The sequence below is a fragment of the Ambystoma mexicanum genome, chromosome 6q (assembly GCF_040938575.1).
Source record: "Ambystoma mexicanum isolate Mex_15411 chromosome 6q, UKY_AmexF1_1, whole genome shotgun sequence".
Classification (NCBI taxonomy): Eukaryota; Metazoa; Chordata; class Amphibia; order Caudata; family Ambystomatidae; genus Ambystoma; species Ambystoma mexicanum.
In genome coordinates, this window is record NC_090937.1 from 615,402,716 (window position 1) to 615,429,369 (window position 26,654).

General features: G+C 46.3%; 1 protein-coding gene across 3 annotated transcripts in view; it reads right to left on the reverse strand.

Moving 5' to 3' along the window:
• The window catches only part of INTU (inturned planar cell polarity protein), a 1,700,152-nt gene that overhangs the window by 932,506 nt on the left and 740,992 nt on the right, over positions 1-26,654 (reverse strand). For all 3 annotated transcript variants that reach the window (XM_069631109.1, XM_069631111.1, XM_069631110.1), the window contains exon 6: positions 2,270-2,359. In XM_069631109.1, the coding sequence (XP_069487210.1) occupies positions 2,270-2,359 (90 nt within the window). The remainder of the gene's footprint in view (positions 1-2,269; positions 2,360-26,654) is intronic.

A 26,654-nucleotide genomic window follows, 5' to 3' on the forward strand; every position in this document is an offset into this window, starting at 1 on the left:
CTCCCCACACACATGCTAAGATTATTACACAGGGTTTTGAAATACGCTGCTGTATTTTGGTTCGGGGCATACGTGTTTACAACACTTATTTCCCTATTTTCCACCAATCCCCTCACCACGACCATCCTCCCGTCCGACTCAACCAGCGTCTGTAACAGCTGAAACGGGACGTGTGGTGACACCCAAATGATCACACCCCTAGCATTAGCCGAGTATGACGAACTCACCACAGTTCCATTCCATTTCCTCCCAATTATCTCCATCTTATCTCGCGTTAAGTGAGTCTCTTGTAACAAGGCAATATCTATCTTCTGCCTCCGTAGGTATAGCATAACCGTGCTTCTCTTCAGGTAACTACTGAGTTCCCTAACATTCCAAGTGATTATTTTAAGATCCCCCATGGCATGTCCGAGTCCCTCTTCTTACCCCGCCTATGCAATCCGACTCCAGTTGCTTAGCTCGTCTATGTAGGCTTGTACCCCAACTTGAACTTCCACTAACTATGAACACTACAAACCCACATGTGCCTTTGAAGACTGCGAGTAGATGTGCTGCCCTGCTTCCACACGCTGGCAACAGCAACAGAGCCTGCATGCAGCCCGCTGCCGTCTTTTCATTCACTTTCTGCTCCCCAGCTGCCCCCCCCACCGGAGCACTCCTCACGCTCTGTGCTTTTCGGGTGGGTGTTCACCTTTTCTTCTCGGTCCCTTGGGGTCCCAGGGCCGCTTGAGCATACGCATCAGTTGCGTTCCGTCCCGCTTCTTCCCCAAGCCTGTCAGTCAGCTACAGGCTATGTGCAATCAGCTCTCTTGCACCCCTTCATCAGTACCGTTCGTCTCTGTGTGGGCACACTTGAGTTTTATGGGCCGCCCCTCATTCCTTTGTTTCCGTGGTGGCCTGTCGCCATCTTGTATTCGTATATGGCGCATATCGTGAAGCTTTGTATCAAATGAAAAAAACATCTGGCTCGGTTATAATGATGCACAATGGTATCGATTCTATACAGGCAGCTCACTATCAGATGTGGTCCAGCTCCCGGTCGCAGCTCCCGTCTGGGCTCTCTCACTGCTCACGCAAAGCCTCCGTCTTGTGTAACTCCTTTGTCCATAGCCACAATGTATCAAGTCCTCCTCGGTCCACGATTGCTGCTGAGCTGCCACAATGTTGCCAGTTACAGTCAGCGCTACCGAGGAAGTTTTGCTGCGTCTGACTCCCACAGCAGCAGTACCTCTCGCAGGGACCGGTCACTGCCCCATAGGTCTGTTCACTCGATTCCAGCTCCATCTCCTTTGTTCCTCATGTCGGCTGCTCGTCTTACAATTCTGTCACCAGGAAGCTGCAATTCATAGCGAGCCTCGCCCACCACGTGCCCTGCACCTTCCGACCACCTAAGCACTGCAATAATTAGTCAGCAGATGCTTATTAGTCATAGTTAATGCCAGGATCAATGTCGATCACGGGAGCCTCTGGGATCTGCAACCTACTCCATGGCACCGTAGCCACTCCCCCTTGTCTGGAACTTATTGGGTGTGGTGTATTAAGAGTATGATTTTTAAACTGCTTTACCTTAGTGAAATGCTATATAACTGATGAGTGAATGCATGTATATTATTTTACTTGAAAACCTTGAATCAGTGTTTGTTTGAATCATAGTAATTGCTGTCCTTTGTGTAACTATTTGATACTGCTCACTTGCTCTTGAGTTAAGTTTGGCTGCCCAACCATTGCTACCACTTTACTGTGTAGTACAGGCTTGTACCAAAGGTGAATGTGTACTGTCACTTGTAGTCTTAATTGAGTGTGGTGTTCCTAAAGGGTACTGCATATAATTCTGCCTAACAGTGATATCACAGATTGGGATGATGAGCGTCTATTCCAATGCCTGTATGAGGTCCCTTCGTAGCCAGGTTTCTGTTCGGTGATGAACAATTAATGAAGTCCACACTAATAATACATTCAAAAATGCACTTTTGCTACGAGAAATCTCTTTATCATATAGAGTAAGAAATGTCAAATCTTTGCATTTTTGATTCACAATAAAAAACAAAGACACTCCTATTTGTGACATTTAAAAACAACAGAATAGCTGAGTAACGGAACATAAAACATGAAATAATATGGCAGAACTACGGAGAGCTTTTACAGGAGCGTGGAAAGACAATGTGAGCATGTTACACCTTTATATTCAGTGCATTAGTTTTCTGATCGTTAATAACCAACAGATAACATATTTCAGAGGGAAAATCATTTAGCAGGAATATTAGCTCACCTTTCTGCAGGAAGACTAATTAAAAACAGCTTCTCCAATTCTTTCCAGTAAGCCACGTGGCATAATTTCCCATCCAAAATAAATGATGAACTAAATCAGCAAGAAAAGTAGATACAACTACATGAGTTTTCAAGAGAAGCAATGTGCTGATCAAACGTCTACAGTAATGTATTTCTTGACGAACACATGGAATGGTATCTAATTATATCAGTGGAAAAAACATTGTTGGGGTCAAAAATGTATTATTTGTCTCTCACTATCAAGCACCTTCTCCAGATATTCTAGGACTGGAGTTTGGAACATGCCGTCTCTCGCTGCGTAGGGAGCATAAGGGATGTTCCGACTTAGCCAACTGGATCTAACCTCTGTGAGTGCAAAGCATCTTTATATTTTGGGCCTCAGACCACATTCATAGATGCCAACATTATCCATTCAATTCAGGAGACTAGTCTAGCCTGGACTTAACTTTACATTCTGGCACTTGTAATCCTGAAATTATAATGGGGATATCCAGGACTACACGCTCCAGAACGCAAAATTAGAACCAGCACTGGACTAGTGTGTCCTGAATGGAATAGACAAAACTGTTAATATGCATGCACATTGAATAACAGACTGCTCTCCAATGACTTCAACATCTATGAAAGGCATTAAACAGGGATATCCCCTATTGCCACTATGTGTGGCTACTGCAATCCAATTCACAGCTCAAATAGAAAATTAGGCCCATACACGCAGATGACATGTTTATCCCATTTTCCAATACCCTAGTATCTGTTGCTGGTCTTTTCAACCCAATAAACATTTTTGGGAGGTTTACAGGATACAAGCGAAATTGCCCAAAATCAAAGCAGATTTCGCTCCATATTAAAGCATATTACAACCGATATCCCCACAAAAAAGGAATTTAAAGAGATAAAATAAGTTGGACTTCACATCACACAAGATGCTCATAAAAATGTTCAACTTCAATTTTGGATTGTAAATAAACAAGGTGGATAATGACTTGGAACATGCTGAAATTGACAGTATGGACCAAAACAAAAAGTGTCACAACCATGAGTTTTGTTCCATTTGAAACCTACACGTGCTGTTTATCTAGCATTCTAAAACTAAACCTAACTAAACTAAATGGACCAAAACAAAAAGTGTCACAACCATGAGTTTTGTTCCATTTGAAACCTACACATGCTCTTTATCTAGCATTCTAAAACTAAACCTTTACACGCCCTCTACAACCTAAAAAAATCTTAAAAAATAGGGTGCATGTGGCTTTCACCTTTCACAGGAATTCCATGAGGCATTCACACTGCTCAACAACAGCATTTGAATTGAGCCTTCCTATTAAGAAACTCAAGGTGGTATGACTTGTTTTTACCGTCAATAAGAAACACTTATCGTTCACCCTATTCACTGACAGACACCCACACACAAAAAAAAACACCTCAATCGACTTAAAACAGAAGATCAGCAACAACTCTTGTGTTTAAATCTGTTGAACAACCATCTGCTTCAGATTTCCGCTGGGAAACTGGTTCAGTAGAATTGGCCTAACGTAGGCTTCTACAAGATAGCACATCTTCTAGAAAATGAAAAAATAGTCAGATTTCAAAATCTGTCCAAGCAATTGAACACACCAAATTAACAACTTTGTAATGGATTACATGTCAAATGCATCTTAGCAAAGGCCTTCTCAAAACTTGATCTACAGGAAAGTAACCCATTGTTTTGACTAGTTACGCATTTGCCACTTCAGATTCAGAAATTCCTCCTCATTATTGCGTAAGTGTCTAATAGATAACTGTGCCATGTTTTTTAGGCAATGTAAACCTGACTCAGAGGCTGGACTTTAATCTACCATATCGCTTTGTTAGCTCCCTTTGCCATGCGTGGAAAACATGCCCAAACCTGTAAATAGTAAGTTCAACAGCATACTCTGACTAGAGCCTACTGGTCCCCAAACATGATGCTCAAAGTAAAACTGTCTGGAGAGAATATATGTTGGAATTGCAAACAACCTAATACAAACCTGCCCTACATTCTTTTCATGTGCCCTACATCGGAAAACTGGCAGTCTGACATGGAGGACAAATTGCTACTAAACTTGGAGAGTAAAGAAAATTAAACTGAACACAATAATGACATTGCCAAGATCAGGGATATGTCACAGCCTCAAGAATCGTGGCTACTGAAGAGTTTAAAGCTAAACAAATTATTGAGGAATTACAAATAGCCTGCAAGTAGTTTAATGACTCTCTGCATCCTGAACTTCATGATTTGATTATTATCTTTTGTTGGTGTCGAAGAAATGTGCTACATACAGAAATGTTCTTTTAATACCATTTAGTGTACTTTATAGCTTTTGTTAAACAAAATTTGGTGCTGTGCGGAATCCATGTGAAAATCCCTTCAACACTTAATATAGATTGCAAATCTCAATCAAATAATATATTTTTACGTTAGAGTGAAATATTGATTCCATGTGTTAATATCCCTCCAACAATATCGCCATACAAAAATATTGCCATATTTGTGTGTGATATTAAGGCATGGAACCTGCTGGGGACACCCTCACAAACCCTGCATTATTTTTAAAGGAACGGGGGACACCTCTCCAACCGCGGCTCCCAAAAACTCCCAAAACTATCACCCCCAAAAATATTACATATGGCCATTCCAGACAACCAAATATAGTGATATTTTTAGTGGAGATAACATGTAGTGATACCGAAATATTGCTACTGAATCAGAAAGATATTTTTGACAGACATGTGTGGCGCTGGCCCAATAATACTGAACCTAGTTGCACTTTCTCAAGATCACAATCTAAAAGCATTTAAACTTTTCCAATTTTTTATTCCAACGGAAGGTATAACGAAATCAAGCATGCATTCAGTATTAATGATTTGTAATGTCACATATCAGTAAGGAAAACCTAAGTAGAAAGAAAAAAATATAAAACTACAAAAGAATAAAAGCATTGGGCCTCATTACAATGTTGCCGGTCCGGAAACAAGGGTGCCGGTAAGCTCACCGGCACCCTTGTTTTCGGACCGGCAAACTACAAGTCTGCCTGCCGGAGCCGCTGTGCCCGACAAGTCTGACCTTGCCGGGTGCAGCGGCCACGGTAGGCAGGCCTGTCACTTGAGCACCAGCACCGTTGCTAACAGTGCCGGTGCTCCCGTATGACCACTCGCATATGGGGATGGGGATTAACAAATGTACCGGCGCCTGACTTCCTGGCCCGCCAAACTTGTAATAACCAGGTGGCACGGGGAAGTCAGGCACCAGTAAATCATTACGGGTCCAGCGGCAACCCGCCGGTAGCACTGGCAGGGTTACCGCCGGACCAGTAAAGAGGCCCATTGTTACGTTAGTCTAAAAATCATCAATGTGAATATTTTTTGATTTGCCAATCTTTTGCGTTTACACATTTAAATTCTAGACCTGAAATGAATAGGTCTAAATATTTACATACCTCAAATTCACAACATATCTCCAAATGTTCAACATTTAATATACATTGAGAAAACAGACACATACACATTTCTGGGTGCCTCACTGATATGTGACATTACAAATCATTAATACTGAAAGCATGCCTGTTTTTGTTATAACCATACCTTTCTTTGGAATCAAGAATTGGAGAAGGTAAAATGCCATCAGATTGAGACCTTGAGGAAGCACAACTCAGGTCAGTCTGGGGGCGTGGCTACAGAGCCATGCAGTGGGATCTTACTCTGGAAGCTCCTGCTGATCCTGCATGATTTACAGTATTATTAATGGCTACATGGTGCAAGGGTGTCCAGAAACGAATCACCGGGCAGAAGAAGCGGCGGAGCAGTGGTGGGTCAAAGGTGGAAGCTGCCCACAGGTAGATGTCAACCTGCCTGCCGATCGAAATCAGGCAGCGAAGTGCGGAACAAGATGGCGGACAGGCATAAACAAAGGAAGGAATAAGGTTGTGAAGTAAAAACACGGCGACAGAGAGTGAGGAGCGGCCAGTGAGCGGGACGGACCGGGCTGTGCCACAGACAACGGCACAGGTCTGACCGATCGTGATGGGACTGTCAATGTTGCACAACAAACAGTAATGTATATTGCAGAGCCCTCCGCGTGAAAGTGTGTACGGCTCGCCACCTCGTAACAAGACTAGAAGCGCGACCACCATGAGGGTGTGTAGCACTACAGAAGTACCAGCTGTGGCTTGGGACTCCAGGATAATAAGATGCACACAGCCACGCTTACGGTATTAACATTGATATACAAGAGAGCCCGAAGCTTTCATGGACCATACGGGCGGAGCAGTGAGATCCAGTAGAACAACACTGGTGGCTGGCAGATAGGAAAACCTTGCTGGCGCAATGCCACTTCCAAGTAGTGAAGATCGGATTATGATGGCTAGGTGCAAAAAGAGTATCGGATAATACTGAGAGACCAGTACCATATGTAGCTACGTGCACCTGGGACGCACCCATGCTGCGCTGGCCTACCATGGAAATAGAAGGGGCGATGGACAACATGGAGCACTAGTGAATAAAGCGGATTGGAGGGTCGTCTGTAGCCTGTGCCGGCGGGAGCCAGCCGGCACCAGAGGGGAGGTTTTCAGTAAAGGCCCACAGCAATCATGCATAGCCAACCAGAGGGATATTGCGCATGAAGTGAGGCGGTGGCAAAAATCTGAGGTAACCCCGGAATGGTGGGATTGGTGTGAATGTGTGTATAAATGAGACTTGACTGCTCCCATTACGGTCCTGCCCTGCCGGTGGATCGTATCATGCCTGCCCTGCGGTCCCCAGTGCGGTCCGACCGCAATGGCTGCAAACTGCACATAGTATACATGATACGGCCAATGTGGGTTCCTAGTGAGATCAGCCCAGCCCGGGCAGCGAGGCATAGAGGCGCAGGCTGTTGCAACACAGCTCATCAGAAGAAATTGAACGCAGCTAATGTAGGACAAGACTAAATATCACATGGTCTCTGATGCGGACTAGTTCTGCTGGAGTAATGACACACAGAGGATTTAACTGTTCCCAAGAGAGCCTGCCACTGAAGCTGGTCAATGATGTCAGGAGGGTAATATACAATTGCATGTGATCCCGGGGGCTTGAACAGAGAAATGAGATGCAAGAACATAAGCTGTCTCTGCTGAGGGGAGAGCGACATATCCGGAGGACACCGCTGTCACACAATAAGGTGCTTCAGGAAGTTCCCAACTGGGGTCAATCCGGCCTGTATAGCAAGGGGAAGCACGGCCAACGTTTTTGCATATTGCCAATGGGGCATCATCCATAGTAGACCGGAAGACCCCCAAAACGGCCTATCCTAATGTGCGTAGCATTACTGCAGAAGTAAAGGGAACATACTTCCCAAGAGGAACTGGGGCTTTGAACTGTAAGTAACGCACATTGGGAGCTATAGGAACTTAGCCGGTGGTCAATATAGCGAAGTAGCCCGGCAAAGGCCAGGAAAGCACAATACGGTCCCTGCTGAGATTGAGGCACAGTGATTGCACACAGAGACTACACCTGTGTGGGGCCTGAATAGAAGAAACATACAGGCAGGCAACTGCAAAGGGCCTTTGCACCAGAGGGGAGAGTATGCAGCACCAGTGAGACCTCAAGGAGGTGCTGTGTATATCTACACCACATGCCTCAGTGGGACAAATAAGACTCAGATCCAAGGAATAGACTTCGAGTGCAGCATCGCTGTTTAAAGCAGGCATGTCGTCGAAAGCCAACAAAAGCAAGGGGAAAAAGTCCTCCATGGACACGTTTGCTATGCCGGCTCAAACATTGTTAAGCCTGTCGACCCAGACTCCAGGCACTCAAGTTCCAGCCATGATCCTGGAAGCCATTGCAGCTCTAAAGTCCGCGCTGGAATTCAAAATAGATGCAATGAGTATTGACCTGAACCTCCTTAGACAAGACGTCAGGGCGCTGGCGGAACATATAGGGGTGTTAGAAAAGGAGGTGCAACTAAACAAGAATAACTGTACTGCGAATACCAAAGACGTTTCTGTGCTTCAACAGCAAATGAGGAACCTGGAAAACATGGCAGAAGAAGCAGGAAGACGAGCCAGAAGAAATAATATGCGCATTATAGGGCTCCCAGAAGGAGAAGAGTGCGCAAAACTGACTGACTTTAATCGAGCCTATGCTGCTCCAGGAAATAGGGCCAGGGGCCCTCATGCAGGGCTTCACTGTGAAGCGAGCGCAGTGAGCCCTGATTAGACGAACGCCACCTGGAGCTCAGCCCAGGCCTATAATAGCCTGTATACTCAATTATAAGGACAGGGAGAAAATGCTTGAGCACTTCCGCAAGGGAGGCATGATTAGAAGAGCGTCGGCTGACATCATAGCATACCCGGATTATATGTTCCTGGTACAGAAACAGCAGATGAGCTATAAGGCAGTCAGGAGGAGGCTACAAGAGGCAAACATTAAGTACATGCTTTTGTATCCAGCCAAACTGAAAGTCCTATATAAAAGTCGAGCTATTTTCTTTGAGACACCAGAAGAAGCAAGTACATGGATGGACGGAGCAAACCTGAAGGACGGAGCTGAGAGAGGCGAGACTGACAGACAAGAGGGTAATGCCTACTAAAGTGCAAGTAGGCGGATGTATGCCCACATTGGTAAAGGAAGAAGCAATAAAATTCTGTGACAGTGGGCCTCATTTTGATTCTGGCGGTAGCCGTACCGGAAAAAATGGCAGGCTGCCGCTGGACCGGTAATACCATTCCTCCTCCGTGATTGCCGGTATCACTGGGGCATTACATGGGGATGGGGACCATGGAAACACTGGTTCCGTCTATGACAGAGCCAGTGTTTCTATGTCTGCCTGCAGGTGGTTGATTTTAATCCCGCCAGGTCAAACCTGGTGGGAGTGACACCTCCCGCCTGCAGGACTCGGAATAAGCCGGTCCGGAAACATCAGTGGCAGCAGATTTACCGCCACTGTTGTTTCCGGACTGACTGACTCATAATAAGGCCCAGTATTTTTAACAAGCAGGAACTAGTGTGTGGGGCCTTCAGGGGCCCAGGTGAGAAGGAGTTTGTCTTCACCCAAGATTAGTTTAGATTAGAATGGATAGGAAACTAGCAGTTACGTATCCTCCTGCCGACCCCGAACTCAGGTACTCGTACCCGAGATAGAGGTCAAACGTGGGGATGCCTGAGCGCCGGAAATGGAGCTAGGCAATTGTCGGGGAAGAGGGAGGGACGTGTGTTGGGGTAGTAACAGGGTGGGTTGGTCTACAGTTCTGCAAAGGAGGGGATTAACAAAAGCACCGGGTGGGGAATGAGAGCGAGAATCACAGTACGGGATGGCAGAGCTTAAAATGGTGACATGGAATGTCAGAGGCCTGAACAGCTATATCAAGAGAAACAGGATTATGGGATATCTTACACAGCAGAAAATAGATACAGCCCTCCTTTAAGAAACTCATCTCACCAGGGAACGACAAGATACCCTGGCACGGAAATGGGGGGGGTGACCTTGGGCTCAACATACTCAGCATATGCCAGAGGGGTCCTAATATGGGTGGCGCCGACAGTCCCGTTACGGGTACTTCAGACCTTCCTAGATAAGGATGGAAGAATGATAGTATTATGCGGAATGGTGGAAAATAGAGAAATATGTGTGATTAATATGTATGCTCCAAATCACGACACAGTAACCTTCTTCAGATCCCTATACCCTAAAATAAGCTTGTATAGAGATAGAGCATTGCTATGGGGGGATTTTAACTGCACGCTAGACCCGAGATTGGACAGATCAGACAGTAAACTCACTCATCCAACCCCTGCCGCTAAAGTTCTAAACACACTTTTACATGCATTCAAGCTGGTGGATGTGTGGAGAACATTGTACCCGCAGAACAGAGTATACTCTCACTATACGGCCCCCAAAATCCTCTATAAGAGGTTAGATTATGTGTTAGCTTTGGGAGAGTTCATAAAAGCCGAATACAAAGCAAGAGTCCTCTCTGAACATGCCCCTCTGCTGGTCACATGGCATGGCAGTTCCCCCGAGCTAGGATCCCGACATGGAGACTTAGGGTTGAAGCACTTAAGGATGTTGGGTTTTGGGAACACCTAAGGGAAGAGGCAAAGGAATACTTTGAACACAATACAGGCAGCGTGGAATGCGCAGGCACCCGGTGGGAAGCCTTTAAAGTGGTGGTGAGGCGGATGGCTATTGCAAAATTGAAAGGTATGCAAGATCTTATTACACGAGAACTGCAAGTAGCGTAAGATAGACTAGAAGCTATAGAGCAAGCAGGGGATAGGACCCTAGAGGGGGCCAAGGAGGTGTCCCGCCTACAACAAGAATGTTGTGAGCACTGGGACAGGCTGGGTAAACGTAGCTACAGGAAATACGTAGAAAGACAGCATGCAGAGGGAGACAAGCCCGGGCGATTGCTAGCCTGACTTTATAAAAAACGAAAGAAGGCGGGAGACAATCAGAGCGTTCGTCGGAAGCGATGGGGAGCTGTGCGATACACAGGATGGGGTGAACAAATGTTTTTATGAGTATTACAAGAAAATGTATGAGGAATCCGATGCGGGCCACATGTTAGAGAAACACTGACAGAGATTAATCTCCCTGAACTGAACATGGAAGAGAGACACAGGCTGGAAGTACCCATGACGATAGAAGAACTAGGGTATGTAATAAACTATCTACCAACGGGCAAAGTTCCAGGTGCTTCCCAGTGAATTTTTATAAAGAATACAAGGCGGAAGTTCTGACCCCTCTGCTAGCAATGTTTAATGAAGCGCTAGAAACGGGCTACCCAGGTCCCTGAGAGAGTCGGTAATCCCCCACCTTAAACCGAATAATCCGGTTACGATTGTGGCTCCTATAGACCCCTTGCATTGCTAAATCACGATGGGAAGATACTAACAGCTTTAATGGCAAATAGGCTCAAGCCGACCATCGGCAAACGTATACATTCGGATCAAACAGGATACATGCCACACAGGAATATCACAAATAACCTGAGAAGATTACACCATATAATAGATTGGACCCAAGGGGATACACAGCAACTGGCAGTGGTGTCACTCGATGCGGTCAAGGCGTTTGACTCAGTCAAAGGGCCTTGGCTACTAGCAGTGCTAAGGCAGTTCGGTATTGGACCCATGTACATCAAGTGGGTGCGGTTGCTGTATAATGAACCAGTGGCGAGGTTCAAAACGGGTACAATTATTTCGGAACAATGGCAGTTAAGCAAAGGCACAAGGCAGGGCTGCCCGTGGCCCCGGTGCTTTTCATTTTGGCATTAGAGCCACTAGCGGTCTACTTGCGAGGTGAATATGGGGAGGCTGGCATAGTCACACCGGGAGGGCGGCATCTGATTTCATTGTATGCAGATGACATGCTTCTGTATTTGCAGTATCCTGAGACGAATTTGCACTACATCCTGGATGTTATGGAGCGCTATGCAGCCTTGTCAGGCATAATGATTAACCCACAGAAATCAAGTCTGTTCCCTCTGGGGGGGTACGCTGCGAGACCTGTGCAGGTTTTGCCGGTGTTGCCAGTCAAGTGGGAAATAAATACATTTAGGTACTTGGGGGTGGACATTTATCATGATCCGAAAACAGAGCATGCACAGAACACAGTGAGAGCAGTGGATATAATCGAGACCTCCATGTCTTTCTGGGCTAGATTGCCATTGTCCATGATGGGGCGAGCGGCATTGCTGAAGATGGTGGTGCTGCCGAGGCTCCTTCATTATTTTGCAAATGTCCCGTTTGCAATACCCAGAACATTTTTCCAGAGGCTGTATGGTATATGTAGGAGTTTTCTGTGGCATAATTCGAGGTGTAGAGTAGCACTTGGGAAGCTTCAGAACTTGTATGATCAAGGGGGTGATAAAGGTGCGTAACTTTGAGCTATACTTTGTCGCTAGCCAGTTGCAATTGGTGGCCAAGTGGCTGTCTGATGAGCAAACTTCGGAATCACAGCTACTGCAGGTACCATTCTTTTTGAAAGAAGTGATATGGATAACTGACTCTAGCGCAATGCACCCACCCTGGCTGATGAAGCTGGGGTGTGTAGTGTGGCGTAGGGCCTGCCAGTTACTGAAGAACGCATCACGGTATTCTCCACAAATCCCTCTAATGGCACTAGAAGGGGCGGATGCGCAGTTGCGGTTAAATGTGAGGAAATACTGGGAACCAAATGGGGTTGCAACAGTGGGAGATGTGCTTGAAGAAGGGTCACCCAGGGCGTTTGGGGTATTGATAGACAACACTGGGATGAACAAGGGGCAACACCTCACATATTACCGCCTTTTAAGAAATATTAGACGTAGATGGCCAGAGTCAGTGGCGCCCTTGCAGTTAGACGAGACAATAAAATTCTTATTTGACATATCGGACGGTGGTCGCAAAGTCTCGAGGATATACGAGCTACTGATGTCCAAGATGGGAGATGAGCTGGAGCAGACGAAGCGTAGTTGGGAGGCAGACTTGCAAGAGCCGGTATCGGAGGCAATGTGGACTAGAGGCACGGCATACCACAAAAACGTGTCCAGAAATACTCGTCTACAACAGATTCAATTATATGCGACACATAGAGCATATCTGACCCTGAATTAAATAGCCAAATTTAACAAGGCAGCAACACAGCAGTGCCAGAAGTGCAGGGAGATTTATGCAGATCTGGTTCATATGTTTTGGGCCTGCACACAGATCGGCAGATTCTGGGAAGAGGTAGCCCAAGCGTTAGCACAAGCAGGTATCACCCTGGAAATTGGATCCCCCCCAAGCTACCCTGATAGGGAGCTTCACAAGGCCCAAAAGAGCGAAACATGTTAGTAAGCTCAAGGATTCGGCATATATACTAGCAAAACGTAGGATAGCGATGGGATGGAAGGCACACCTGAGACCTTTGGTGAAGGGGTGGTGGGCAGATATGATCAAATGGGCAAATGCAAAGACCTTGGTGTGGCAGGAAACAGTGGGTCTGAACACAGAACTTGGGAATGGTGGTGTAGATGCCTGGAGACATAATAGCGGAATAGGCCACAGAGGAGCGGAGCGCCGTAAATGCGGGGGAAACATCCGCACAGATGGAGAATGTCACAGTGGGGATCGCTAAGGAATAAAGTGGTGAGGTGATTGAATTGTTAGGTGCGATGTAATCCGGGGATGGGGTGAGGAAGTTGTGGGGAAAGTAGAAGATCAGGTCATGATGTAAGATGTTTGATAAGGTTTTTGCAAGTCTGTCAGTTGTTATGTTTGTCAAAATAAAATAATAAAAATTGTTTAAAAAAAAGGGTCAGCCAGATTTCGAAACAACCTTATTAGTGGCATGCTCCCTTCAGGATATAAAACGGTATAATGGAACCCTAGTGGTTAACAGGAAGGGGGAGTGGATGTTGGTTCTAAAGGCAGCCTCTCCTGCAAGATTTTACCCATACACGATAATATGTGGTCTAAGCATCGTCTTGTCCAGTGCACCTCATCACCAAAAATGTGCATGTCTTTCTACTTATTTAACACATTCAAGTGGCTCGGTCTTCGTCCCTCAGTTCATTGCTGAATTTCACTGCACCCATTATTGTTTATACCCTTTCTACAGTATGGGGTGATTTTATCATTTGGCTTGAGGATTACTGGAATTGCCACCAACTATTTGGGTTGAACTTCAATCTTTGAATCTTCATTGCATCTTTGACAAATACCCTCACTAAGCAGGCAGACGTTTGAATATGGTATTTTACAATGTTCACTTAGGCAAAGAAAGCACCTCATACTCTCATTTGATTGACATCCTGCTATAGTTTCTAGGGTTTACAATCAAATAGGAAAAATGAAAAAATATTCATTTCTCATCTATAAACGGAATAGATGCTGGAGTACACTAAATATGGCTCAAGTAGAAGCTAAATGGTGATTCAGCACTATGGCTACACACATACTGCTGGGTAATCGCCTCCCCCTACCTCTAAAAACATTGTACAAATGTCTTTTACAAACTGTGACGAATCTAGGAAGCTCATCACTACTTCCCCGGGGGAAACCTCCCCTCATGTGGCTAGGGAAAGGCAGAAGCTACTCGACTCTGACCCTGGGGGTGGCTATCTGTGCATCAACCAAATGGGGAAGGACGACCCTCGAAGAGGTGAGGTGGTCTTTACCTGCACTCCTTGGAAACACAGTTGGAGAAGGGTCAGTGATACGACACGAAAAATATAATTAACTGGATACAGAAACAAGTGAAGGCGAATGAAGAGTGTAAACCTTCATTATATTCAACAGCTGTCTCCAAATTGTTTTCAGCATACCAATTTCCAGGGACATACACCTCCCACACAAGATGACTTTAAATGCCTCCCAGACAGAAGCCATTGAGCCTATAGAATCCATATAATCTTCAAAATATAAATGTACTACATCGGCCACCTCACTCCGAAACACTACATCTGCCTGGGCTGCTTCCTTAAATCTCCACCTAGTTCTGGTCACCATCTCTCTCCCCAATTCCAAAGACCACAGGACCGGGGAATGATCTGATCGCGTTCTAGGGAGTAATGTGCAATCCTTTGTCATCCTCATTAAATACGAACCTGCAAATATATAATCCAACCTAGAAGACGTACGATGGACTGATGAGTAGAATAAGAACTCTTGCAGCACCAGATGAACTCACCACACATCCACCAGGCCTAACGCTACCAAACTCCCTCCAACTTGGACAGCTGCCCGAGAGGCCAGACTGGCACTCCCCCCTGAGCTGTCCAACAATGCCTCCATAATAACATTCAAATCTCCTGCCCAGACAATATTAGTGTGCATATACTTATAGCAGCTGGAGAGTAGGGATACAAAGAAGCCGGGGTCGTCTATGTTTGGTCCGTAGATATGGACAAATGTCACCAAAACATGAGCCCAACTCCCCGACACAATAACAAATCTACCCCCTGGTCAATCACTAACTCCAGGAGGTGAAACCGTATTGAATTATGAATCAATGTCATAACCCCTGCTGAATAATTAGAATACGAGGTGTAGTACTTGTTTGAACCCCACGATTTAGCGACCCCATCGCTAGCCCTCCCCACCAGGTGGGTCTCCTGCAACATGATCACCTTGGCTCAGTGTCTCTAACAGTAATTAATCACCTTTCTATCACCTTTCTAGATTTCCTTGCATTATTTAACCCATGCACATTCCAATTTACAATGTTACAATCTGAAATACCTCTTGAGAACTTTGACATTTCGTTTTGCAACAAGACTCCATAAAACGACTTGAATCCTTTTGTAAATTAAACCACTCCCCTAACCCTTCCCCCTCTCCCCCTCACTCGCATCCACATGAACACCCAACATGCTTCATTATTCCTCACCCGAACCCATCCCCTCCCACACTGCCCATCCTCCCTAGCAGTGACGAGCCCCCGCACCCGCCATCCAACCCCAACAACAACCCTTAACTGACGGGCAACTACCCGGGGGTGCCGGACGCAATGCCCTAGCCCACACAAACCTCCTCCGCTCCACCCTATGAGGGAGAGTACCTATTTCAACATTAGGATTAGAAAATGGCACATTTTGTTACAGTAACTGTCAGTTTCAAACAACAGAAGTATGTGATCCTGTGACGGTCATAGAGCAGCCCGCCTCCCGTTAGCAAGTCATAACATATAACAGTTAGAAGATGCAGCTTAGGGACCCCCCTCCAGCTCACTTCAGGCCGATGGCAAAGATTCTGCAAAAGCAATAATTTATGCAGGATTTGTGAAAAAAAAGGCTTTTATTGTTATGAAAAATTCTCAGTTTTGATGGGTACATCATTGCTTACTGTATTTGCATCACCCATAGCATACGCTTCGCTGCCAGAAAGGAGAGCCTAGCTTTTTGTGCAGATGGAGTAAAGTCTTGGAAAAAGGATATTCTAGCTCCCTTGTATTGGGTATCCTCCAGCTCATGGGCCTTGCGCAAGAGCGTTTTGCAGTCACAGTAGTTTAACACTCTCATAATGACCGGACAAGGGTTCTGACCCGGTCTCAGCGCCTGATCCAATATCCAATGCGCTCTCTCCACTATGAACTGGGAAGAAAGCAGGGGATTTTGCAACACCTCCTTAACAAAGGATTCCATAAATTCTTCCATGTTGCGCGAAGACACTGTGGGCCTCATTACGACCCTGGCGGTAAGGGGTTAGCGCCAGCGTTAGCTGCGCCGACCCCTTACCGCCAATTACGAGGTCCCTTAGCGCCATGGCGCTTTTAACACCTGCTTTTAGCAGGTGTTAAAATCCATGGCGCTAAGGGACCATGGAGTTAATTACGCCACCGTAATTTACGGTGGCGTAATTAACGCCTTCCCCACTCCCATTATGCCCTATGGGGCAAAAATGGGAATGGGGAAGGGTAAATGGGGATTGGGGATTTACCGCCCCGCCAAGGTCGGAATGGGGCGGTAAATCCCCTTACCGCCATGGCGTTAACGTAGTTAGCGCCATGGCGGTAAAGTCACGGCCCAGGCGGTAACTTACCGCCTGGGTCGTAATGAGGCCCTGTCTCCGCTATTACCATCACACAGAAGTTGTTACATGTGGAACGTGCCTCTGGGTCTACATTTTTGTTGCATTCTTCTTTCATTTCCCTCCGGAGGCCCCAGATTTTCTCTGTTACTTCAGTACTAGTGTCTCTGAACACGGCCACTCTGTTCTCAGCCTCACAGAGCATGCCACTCTCCTTATCAATCCTCTCTTGCATGCAGTCCATTTTGTATTCAATGCCGTCCAGCTTGGTGTTCACCGCTACAAAGCCATTTTTCATCTCTGTCAGGACCAGGCTTAATTCAGTGGGCTGACTCCCCCCACTCACTGGCATACCAGCACGCACTCCCAGAGATGTTCCTACATCATTCTCCCCGATCCAGGGGAAGCCATGGTGCCTCCTTTCAGTGACAACCCCATCTCTTGCGTGAAATGCAGGTGGCCCTGCTATTTGTTTCCCTTTGCCATCCGGTGCAGTAAAGAAGTCAGAGCCCACGTAGGGCCTTACAGTGGGTCGCCACACCCGGGGGATCCCATCTCGGTCTAATGGCTGCACTCAAAATGTGATCACCCAACGTTCACCTAGGGTAGTCCTCGTCCCCTTGGGTTGCGGGGGGATCCACAGCAGGCAGCTCTGCCTTTTTTGCTTACCTGTGACCAGCTGGCCCCCCTTGGCCCTAAAGCCACACAGTGAAGCCAGTGCACTCCCTCTTCACCGGAACAACACAGACCGCCTCTCGCTGCTTGATAAACAACAATTCTAGCGGGACAGAGCCAGCGCTGGAGGCATTCGCCCCCGATCCCAGGTGGTTAATCACAGTTTGTCCCACATCACAACATGGAAACATGGATCTGTAGAAGCTCTAGTACTCCATACAGTGGTATCAGTCTTTCCCTCTTCAGCCAGCACTACTAGCACCTCTGTCTTCCAAGACGCACCATGGCCGTAGCTCCTTGCCACCAATTAGAGGCACAGGTGCCAAAGGAGCACCGTCCACCCGGGCCCAACGACCTCCTGAATGTGGTTCCTACAGTCATATTAACCCTGTTCTCTGCATTAATGTTACTGTGCAAACTCAGGTATTTGGGCCCTCCCAGCACTTGCACCGCTCCCTCGACTTCATCGCTCTCCCACCACACCTCCCAGGCAAACACGGCTTTTCAAACTGTAACCCGCGAGGCTACAGACACATCCCGGGCGCACACCGCCCCACCAGCACCGATCCGCAGACCACTGCCACGTTCCCATTCATCTGCGATACAGCAATGGCTGGCCCTGTTAATTGCAGCAGCCTCCATGGTGCCAGCTCAAAGTCTGCTTCCTAGTCTCTGCCACCTTTCTAGGAGCTCCCCAAAGGCTCCCAGGACTCCAGGCTGCCCAGGCCCACCAGCGCCTCCAGGTCCCGCCCCGCCTCCAACGGTCCTCCTCCTCTGGCACGGGTCGATCAAACGCAGGTCAAGGAGCGAGGTTTGGGGGGGGGCCCACGATCGGGCGCTTCTACCTCGGTCTTACCAGAGCGTCTGCTGACAACAATCACACACAGCTGCATTGAGAGAAAGACCTCCTGCTTCAAATGGATGCCTTGGGGACAACAGAAATGCGTTCGTGACTAGCGGTCCTCTCCCTCAGCAGTCCTTCACACAGAGCTTAGAACTCGAGCACCCCCTCAGCAACTGTAGCTACTTGACACCCTGCCCGTGAAAACCTCTAGGCGCCCTACAATCCGGCAAGCCGCCGGAAAGCAAAGCCCCATCCAGAGAAGAGAGACGAGACTGGTGGAGCGACCGCCACCAAGAAGAGAAACCCAAATGCAAGTTGACCAGCGAGTACGCCGACGACCTCAGAGAATCCCCAAGCGCTGCCAGAGCCTCAGATGGAAGCACTGCTGCTCCGAGGACACGAACCACAGCAACAGGTAGAGACGGCACATGGGAGCATATGCTTGGCAGGAGAGTAAACCAAGCTGTTGCAACAGAGCATTGCGAGTCTGGGGCCCGTACCCATATAAGAGCCAAAGAATCAGAGGGTCTGGGACCCCGAAAGAAACAGAGACAGTCTACAAGAAGGCATACGCTTGGCAGGAGAGTAAACCAAGCTATTGCAACCACACATTGCGAGTCTGAGACCCGCACTCACATTAGAATTTGAAAATAAGAGGGACTGAGACCCTGAGAGCAAAAGAGAGATCAGCAGAAATCTATGCTTGGCAGCAGAGTACACAAAGTAGCAAAAATACAGAACTGTGAGTATGGGAATCGCACCCACAGGTTATAAGAGTACAGTGAAGTGCATCCAAGAAGATACAGGGTCTTAGACCCGAGGAGATAGAGAGGAAAAGTAGAAAAAGATGGAATCTCGGGGAAGGAGCAACCCCCTAATCCTTGGAGTTGAACATTGTGAACATGTATTGTGTTGTTTTGATCACCAGAGACATCGGGAACTTTTCTGTTGGCAAAAACTGTCATTACTACTTTACTTTGGAAGAGAACACCCTTGCACCTTTTGTTTAGGTTATAAGTGTTAGGGTCAGAAATAGGTTTTTGGGATATGGCAGTGACAGACATGTTCTCCTTTGACATCCTGACAGTTTAACTAGTTTTCTTTGAAGCAGGCAAACCCATCTTAGCTTGAGGGACACAGGGAACATTTTTCCCAATCCTTTTTTGCTTAATAAATGTTAATAGGCAAAACTATGCCACCTTTGTGTCTGAGCCTTACCTCTGCACCCTTACAACTCTTAGGTGTATGCTCAAATATTTTGAAAGGCCTCCAAGAGTAATGGCCTCTCTGGCTGTTTATATTAAGGTTGGACTATATAAATGGAGACTATCTTGGTCAAGCAAAGTATGCCATTAACCACCCCAAAGGGTTTGGCTAACTGAATTGCTCCTTAATCAGCCTCATTATCCATCACTTGGGCAAGCATTACATTCACAACCCTGGCTTCCTGTTAGATAGAAAATTATCTTCAGGATCTTAGCGTAAGGGTGCTGTGATGAATCTGATGGTGTCATCACTCCTTTGCTGGCGGTGAACTCTCCCCATGTGGCCAGGGGACGGCAGCCACTATCTGATACTGACCCTGGGGGCGGCTATATGAGGGAGGATCACATGGGGGCAGGGGACAGCCTCTGTGAGTGTATCATGGCATCATCGGATGAGACATGGTATACCCCCTCTTCTTTTTGGGATAACCCATCCATGCCCAATGCCTTAATTACATATTGTCATACCTCCCCTCATCCTCCTAGGAAGGGTACTGAAAAACATTTACCAAGATCTGTATGCAAGCCATCAAAATCTGACTTGCCTTTTAAGACTTATAAAAACACTTTCTCAGACTCTACCTACAAGTCATCCAGAACGGACTTGCCCTTAAAAATCACTGAGAACACTTACCCAGACTTTACATGCAAGTCGTTAAGTATGGACTGCCATTCCCATAAATGCAACAATACTGTGACAAGGAAGATGAACCGAGTAATTCCGATCAATGGAGGCCAAGAGCACAAGCCTCGCTCCAGTTGTTGCAAGAGCAAATCCGCAGCTGGGAAATTTAAACAGGAAAAGCAGCTGACTGAAGCATGCTGCTGGCGGGAGAACGTTGCTTCCCTCGGTACGGACCGAGAGACCAGGAGGGCTGGAGAGTGTTCCTTGGAGCCAACCAGCTCGAGGACAAAGCAAAGGGATGCTGACCGTAAGAGAGAACACACTGCAGGAACACTAGAAGCTGACAGAAGGAGTCTGGGCATTTGCAGGTGTTGCAAGGCAGCCTCCGCTTTCCCGAAGCTTGAAACAACACAAAAGAGCCCAGCAAGAACCACGAGCGGCAGAGAAGCTGGGAAACACAGGCTTCGAGAAGGAAGGAAAAGCTGCATGACCACCACTGGTTTGCCACGGGAGAAACAGAACAAGCCAGTAGAGCCGGTGAGTTCGCCCAAGAGAAGTTGGGACACTGGGGCATATTGGCAGCCATGCCAAACATGAATAATCGTTAATGAAGCACGAGAAAGAGCAAGGGAGCATTGCTTTAAAAGGGAGAACAGAATAAAAGTGAGAGACTTTCAAGCTTGTGAGTGTATGCAAAACACATAAGCAAGCCTTGGTCGGATAGCATTCCAGGCAGGTACAGTACAAGACGAAGCAAATATATTAGACTATCAAGTTTGGAGGTGTGAGCAGGTGTGAGCAGAGCCCACATGAAAAAAGCCCTGGCAGGAGAGTATACCAGAAAAAAAACTGAAGGTGCAAGAAAATACATATATACGAAGGCCGTACCAGGCAGTTTAAAGTGTGTTTATATATGAAAGCCCTGACAGGAGAGTATACCAGGCAGATGCAAGTGTGTTCACATAAGTATGCCCTGGCAGGAGAGTATACCAGCAGTTGCAAGTGTGGTTATAGAAGAAAGCCCTGGTAGGGAAGCACAACAGGCAAGGACAAGCTGAACTGTGTATGGTCCTGAGAAGGACATATCAGGACTAGAAAAAGCCTGCGCTGATCAAGAGAAGAGAAGTGAAAACTTGACAGAAGAGTACACAAGGTATCCCAACAAGATAAAGAATAACAGCCAAGTTGTTTTGTGTATTAGTTGTGTTGTGCTCAAGAGAGACTGAAGGACTGATATTCTTGAATATAAAACAGAGTTAAGAGAAATCAGGGAAGGGATCTACCCGCTGGAACAAGGAACTCTATCCTTCTGGAACTTTTGTGTTGGAGTTTTACATTTTTCCTTTTTGAACATTTATTCACTACGGAAGGCCAAAGACGTTGTTCCTTTTCACCTTCGAATTAATTTTTAGAATGCGAGGGCAAGAATAGTACTTTGGACGCAGGATGTTTTGCTTTGAACATTCTGACTATTAACAGGTCCTTAGTTTCGGTTTTAGGTAGGGAAACACCTCTTAGAGCAGGGACAGAGGCATTTCCCAACCCCCTTTTATTTTAATAAAAGTCTTTGACCAAAACCATGACTCCCCTGTGTCAGAGTCTCATTCCTAGCTCCTCACAGTGTCGAAGAAGGAAGCAGACACAAAGGTGGCATGGTGGTGGTTATAAACCTATTTGGTGTATAAAAAGGTCCTCATTATCCTTATCGTCTAAGAGGGGTTTCGTTGCCTCAAAACTAATACTAAAGGGTCAGGCAAAATGTCCAACAAATCAAACTCCAGCGTCCTGTGTTACAACGTACTTCTATTCCTCACACTACAACTAAAGGATAATCCAACATCTCCAGGATAAGGTCTCCATTCTCCTGATGCTTTGCTAGTGTATAAAAGAATGTTTTCTTCCAACAGGAAATCCAGGGGGAATCCCTCCCTTGCCCTGGCCTGTGGGTTTCACACAACCTTTATACAACTCCACGTCCAGGAGAATGGCTCCCTTCTCCTGGTATAGATCTATACAGTTTCCAATAAAGCCAGGGGGAATGACTTCCTTCCCCTGGTGTCTCTAGCACAAGTCCCAGTTCGGCACCAGGAGAATGACTCCCTTCTCCTGGTATTGATATGTACGGTACACAATAAGGCCATGGGGAATGACTCCCTTCCCCGGGCGTCCTTGGAGTATGTTCCAAGAGATTGAGCTCCTTCCCCTAGGGTCTAAAAAGTTATTTCTCGCAATCTTCGGCTTGATATACACTTAGCCACTCTGTTTTGGTGTTATCAAAGTTCCACATCCTTCTTTGGTGATTAGTGGGCTTAGTTCCGCCAATGCGACAAGGAAGTTCTCCTTGTTTGCTCAGTTCCCTTTTGTTGCGGTCCCAGACACTTCTCTGGTGGTCAGTGGGTTTATTACTGCCACTGATGTGGAAGCTCGCCTCAGATTCTTGGTTTCCAGTAGTTGGGTTATCTGACCAGTCTCTGGTGGTCAGTGGGTTTATTGTTGCCACTGTGATGATGAAGTTCTCCTTGGATGCTTGGCTTGTATTGGTAGGGGTCTCTGACCTCTCTATGGTGGTCAGTGGACTTATTGTTGCCAATGCAACGAGGAAACTCTCCTCGGATGCTGAGCATACAAGTGTTAGGGTCCCCTATCGGTCTCTCTTCCACCCCTGTGTCCACTCTGGGTCTCTCACACCTCCCATTACCTTCCAAGGGATTTCGGTACGCCACACTTTCTGGAACTGGGGTTCCTCTCTCTGGTTTCCACTGCACCGCGGTGGCTCTGTGCTCCGGTATGCGGCTCGGCTCTTCTCTCCTGTTTTATGTTTGGGTTTGCTTCAGCTGGACCCAGAGAGAAGTCCTTCTGTGCTTCGCCAGCATCTTCCGCTCTTCTCAGACTCTGGTCTGCCCACAGCGTTTGAAACTCCTGCTGGTTTCCGAAGCTGTTGACTCTCCTGGCTGAGCTTGACAGCTTCTTTAGTCCATCGTCTCTACTTCTACAATGTTGCCAGTCCCGCCCGTGTGGATTGCAAGTCCTTTGTCTCGGTTGACAAAATAATCCTCCTGCCTCTTTGGGGCCACCACGTACCAGTACTAGCACAGTCAGTGACCTTCATATCTCCTGTGCTCGTCTTCATCCTAGTACTTTCCGCTTTAGCTTTATCCTGTGTTACAACAATTCATAGGTTTGGGGAGTAGGTTGGAGCACTGGAATTGAGGGACTCTGCGCTTAATTGGGTGGTTGTAGTATACCCTGCTGTGTATGGTGGGGTTGAGGACAGTGCCCTACTGTCCTTGGGTAGGAAGTGGCAATTGGGGTTCGAAAACCCTACACACTCGCAAAGGGTACTGTAATTGAGATGAGAGCATATTCTTTCCAATAATGAGTTAAAAGTTGTTGGTTTTGATGTGTGTAAAAAGTGTTTATTTGTGAAATCAACACATGTTTGGACCTTCAGGGGTAATTTTTAAGGTGATATACACTGGTGAGCCTGAATTATTGGACCTAGAGCTTTCCTACACTTCATTTCCCAGACATCCATGGTAATCTGAACTATGGTCACGAAACATTCGACCCAAAGCCAGCCAATCCTTATGGCCATGGTCCCTCATATATGTCTGCAGCCCTTTTTCTACTTCCTCTTTCTTTGCTGCTCACAGCAAAGTGCCATCTTTTCACCTACCTGATTACGTTTCTATTGCCTGCTTGTTGTTGCATTTCTACGATATACATACTAAAGTATTCATAGTACAGTGCCTACCGTGCATTGAGGGAGTCTTCCTACTGCATCTAATGCGATTTGAGGGATACTATATGCATTACACAGCTTACCGCACGTAGACAGCGTTCTGTCTAAAACGTGTTGTCACGCAACAGTTCTCTCACTTCTTCACTCTCAGTGAGGCTCTCGTTTCCACTTCTGCATTTCCCCCCTGCCAGTTTTGTTTGGGCAGGCCACGTTACTCTCTCCCAGCAGGGGGAGCTTCATCTTTCTCTCTGGTCCTTTTTTTAATGAATGAATGTATTAATATAATTACAATATTATTGCTTTGTATATACAACATAACAGTTAAATGTCCTAAATAACATAACTAGATTTCAACCATAGGGGATGTATCTACTAAAATTAAAAACAATTTAATCAACTGCATCCACATATCAAGTTCATAATATCTTCCTAAAATATAAATAGTTAAGACTATCTTCTTACATTATTCACAAAGTGCAAGTATCGCAATCCATTTCATATAAAATGTGACCATATGATACATAAAATTTAGATATTTTCCATTCATAAACTTTTCCCATAACGTAGATGGGTCCTGAGTGTAAGAACAGTTATTATAAGCTTTCATTGTCTGTTCTCTAATATAAATCAGGCTTTCACATCTTGTCAGAATGTGTTCTAACGATTCAATAGTAGGTTCGCCACATAGCTGACACTCACATTCATTTCATGACAGGCCTTTCTGTGCTCCTTCAGTCTCTAGGACTTTGCTTTTATTACACTGGTCTAGCTATCTTTAGATTTGTGTCATCCACGAACACGCCCTGGTAGGAGCAACAACAGTCGACTCATTGAGCCGGGCGCAGGGATGGCTTCAACTGGGGTGCTTCCTTTCATTAGGGGTGTGGATCTGAGCGGCAACGATTTCAAGATGCCCTGATATACTCTCCTGCCAGGTCTCTTTCCAAAAAGAGTTTGTACTACAGTTGCTGAGGACTTTTTTTTGGCAAACCTAGAGACTCGCGTGGTGGAAGGCGAATCTCTCCACCTTCAGCTGTTCACAATCCTTGCAGCGTCGTGCTTCGTTCCCAGGAGGGGGCGGAGCCTCGTTGGTCACGTGAGGTGTCACGTGACAGGAAATAAGAACAAAACACACTCGCTCTCTGCCGAGTGGTATACTACAGTTGCTGAGGACTTTTTTTTGGCAAACCTAGAGACTCGCGTGGTGGAAGGCGAATCTCTCCACCTTCAGCTGTTCACAATCCTTGCAGCGTCGTGCTTCGTTCCCAGGAGGGGGCGGAGCCTCGTTGGTCACGTGAGGTGTCACGTGACAGGAAATAAGAACAAAACACACTCGCTCTCTGCCGAGTGGTATACTACAGTTGCTGAGGACTTTTTTTTGGCAAACCTAGAGACTCGCGTGGTGGAAGGCGAATCTCTCCACCTTCAGCTGTTCACAATCCTTGCAGCGTCGTGCTTCGTTCCCAGGAGGGGGCGGAGCCTCGTTGGTCACGTGAGGTGTCACGTGACAGGAAATAAGAACAAAACACACTCGCTTTCACCCTTGCGGCGTAAGCCCTGGTGGCAGAAGGGCTGGTGCTGTACTGTTAGGCTGTTCGGCGACTCCGGCATAAGGCAAGAAAAGCCTACAGTCAGCAAAGAGGCCAGCAGACGAGTCAGGTAAGAAGGAAACGATATGGTGGAGGTGGGACCACAAACACGCTCCAAGCAAAAGCTTTGCACACGGCATATTGAAAATTCTGAAACTATGAGTGAGAAAACATGTACCAAACCACATGGTTTGGAGGGTTATAATTGGTCGAGTTCAGAACAGCAAATGACAAACAAGATTTGTTTGGCACAGGAGGTGCCTAGGACATCAACAAGCGCTAACTCAAAATACTCAAATAATGAATCTTTTTCTGTGTCCCCGCTTGCGCAAATAATCACCAAATACTTAGCTAGTCGTTCCACTACAAACATACAAAGAGAGGTCATGGTGGGAAATGGACACCTCACACAAGCGAAAACATCTACTGGCGCTAATTACATTCTTGAGGCAAATTGCAACATCAATACCAGTGGAATAAACATGGCCAATAAAGATACTATAATGCTCGAGTGCGAAAATATTGATGATCTAAACCAACGCATAGAAAAAACCAATCTGAATGGTGAAAATGCCCTTGAAAAAGAAATCCAAGATGGAGTAGTATCTGTCCACCCGATTGAAATCAATACACTAATGTTTGATTCCCCCTTCGACGTGACCGATCACGAACTGCTACAACTAGCAGTCCCAGAGCGGTCAGGCGAAGAGAGTCTCTTGCGCTTTGTTTATCATCCCTCAGACCACAAGAAAAATGATGCAGTAGATGGAAAAGCGCAAACAACTAAGATCTCACAGAAACTGGGACTTTGTGAGCTCAATAACTCAGTTGGATCGGATAAAGGAAAGGAAAAAAAGGATATGGCCAAAAAATCAAGGGTCATGGAAGAGAATATGGAAATCAACTCACAACCAGGGCTACCAACATTACACAAACAAACCTATGCTCAATATAATAATGAAAGTTGGCAGAAAAATACGCCAAAACAGACCCCTAGTTTTGACTTTGCAGGTCGAGAAGCACGCCTAACGGAACGTTTAAAAGCAGATGTTGAAGCCATGAGGCATAAACTTACTGAAAGCTTCACAGATAAATATAAAAACAAAGACAGACGTGATACAACGGGACCTATTGAAAT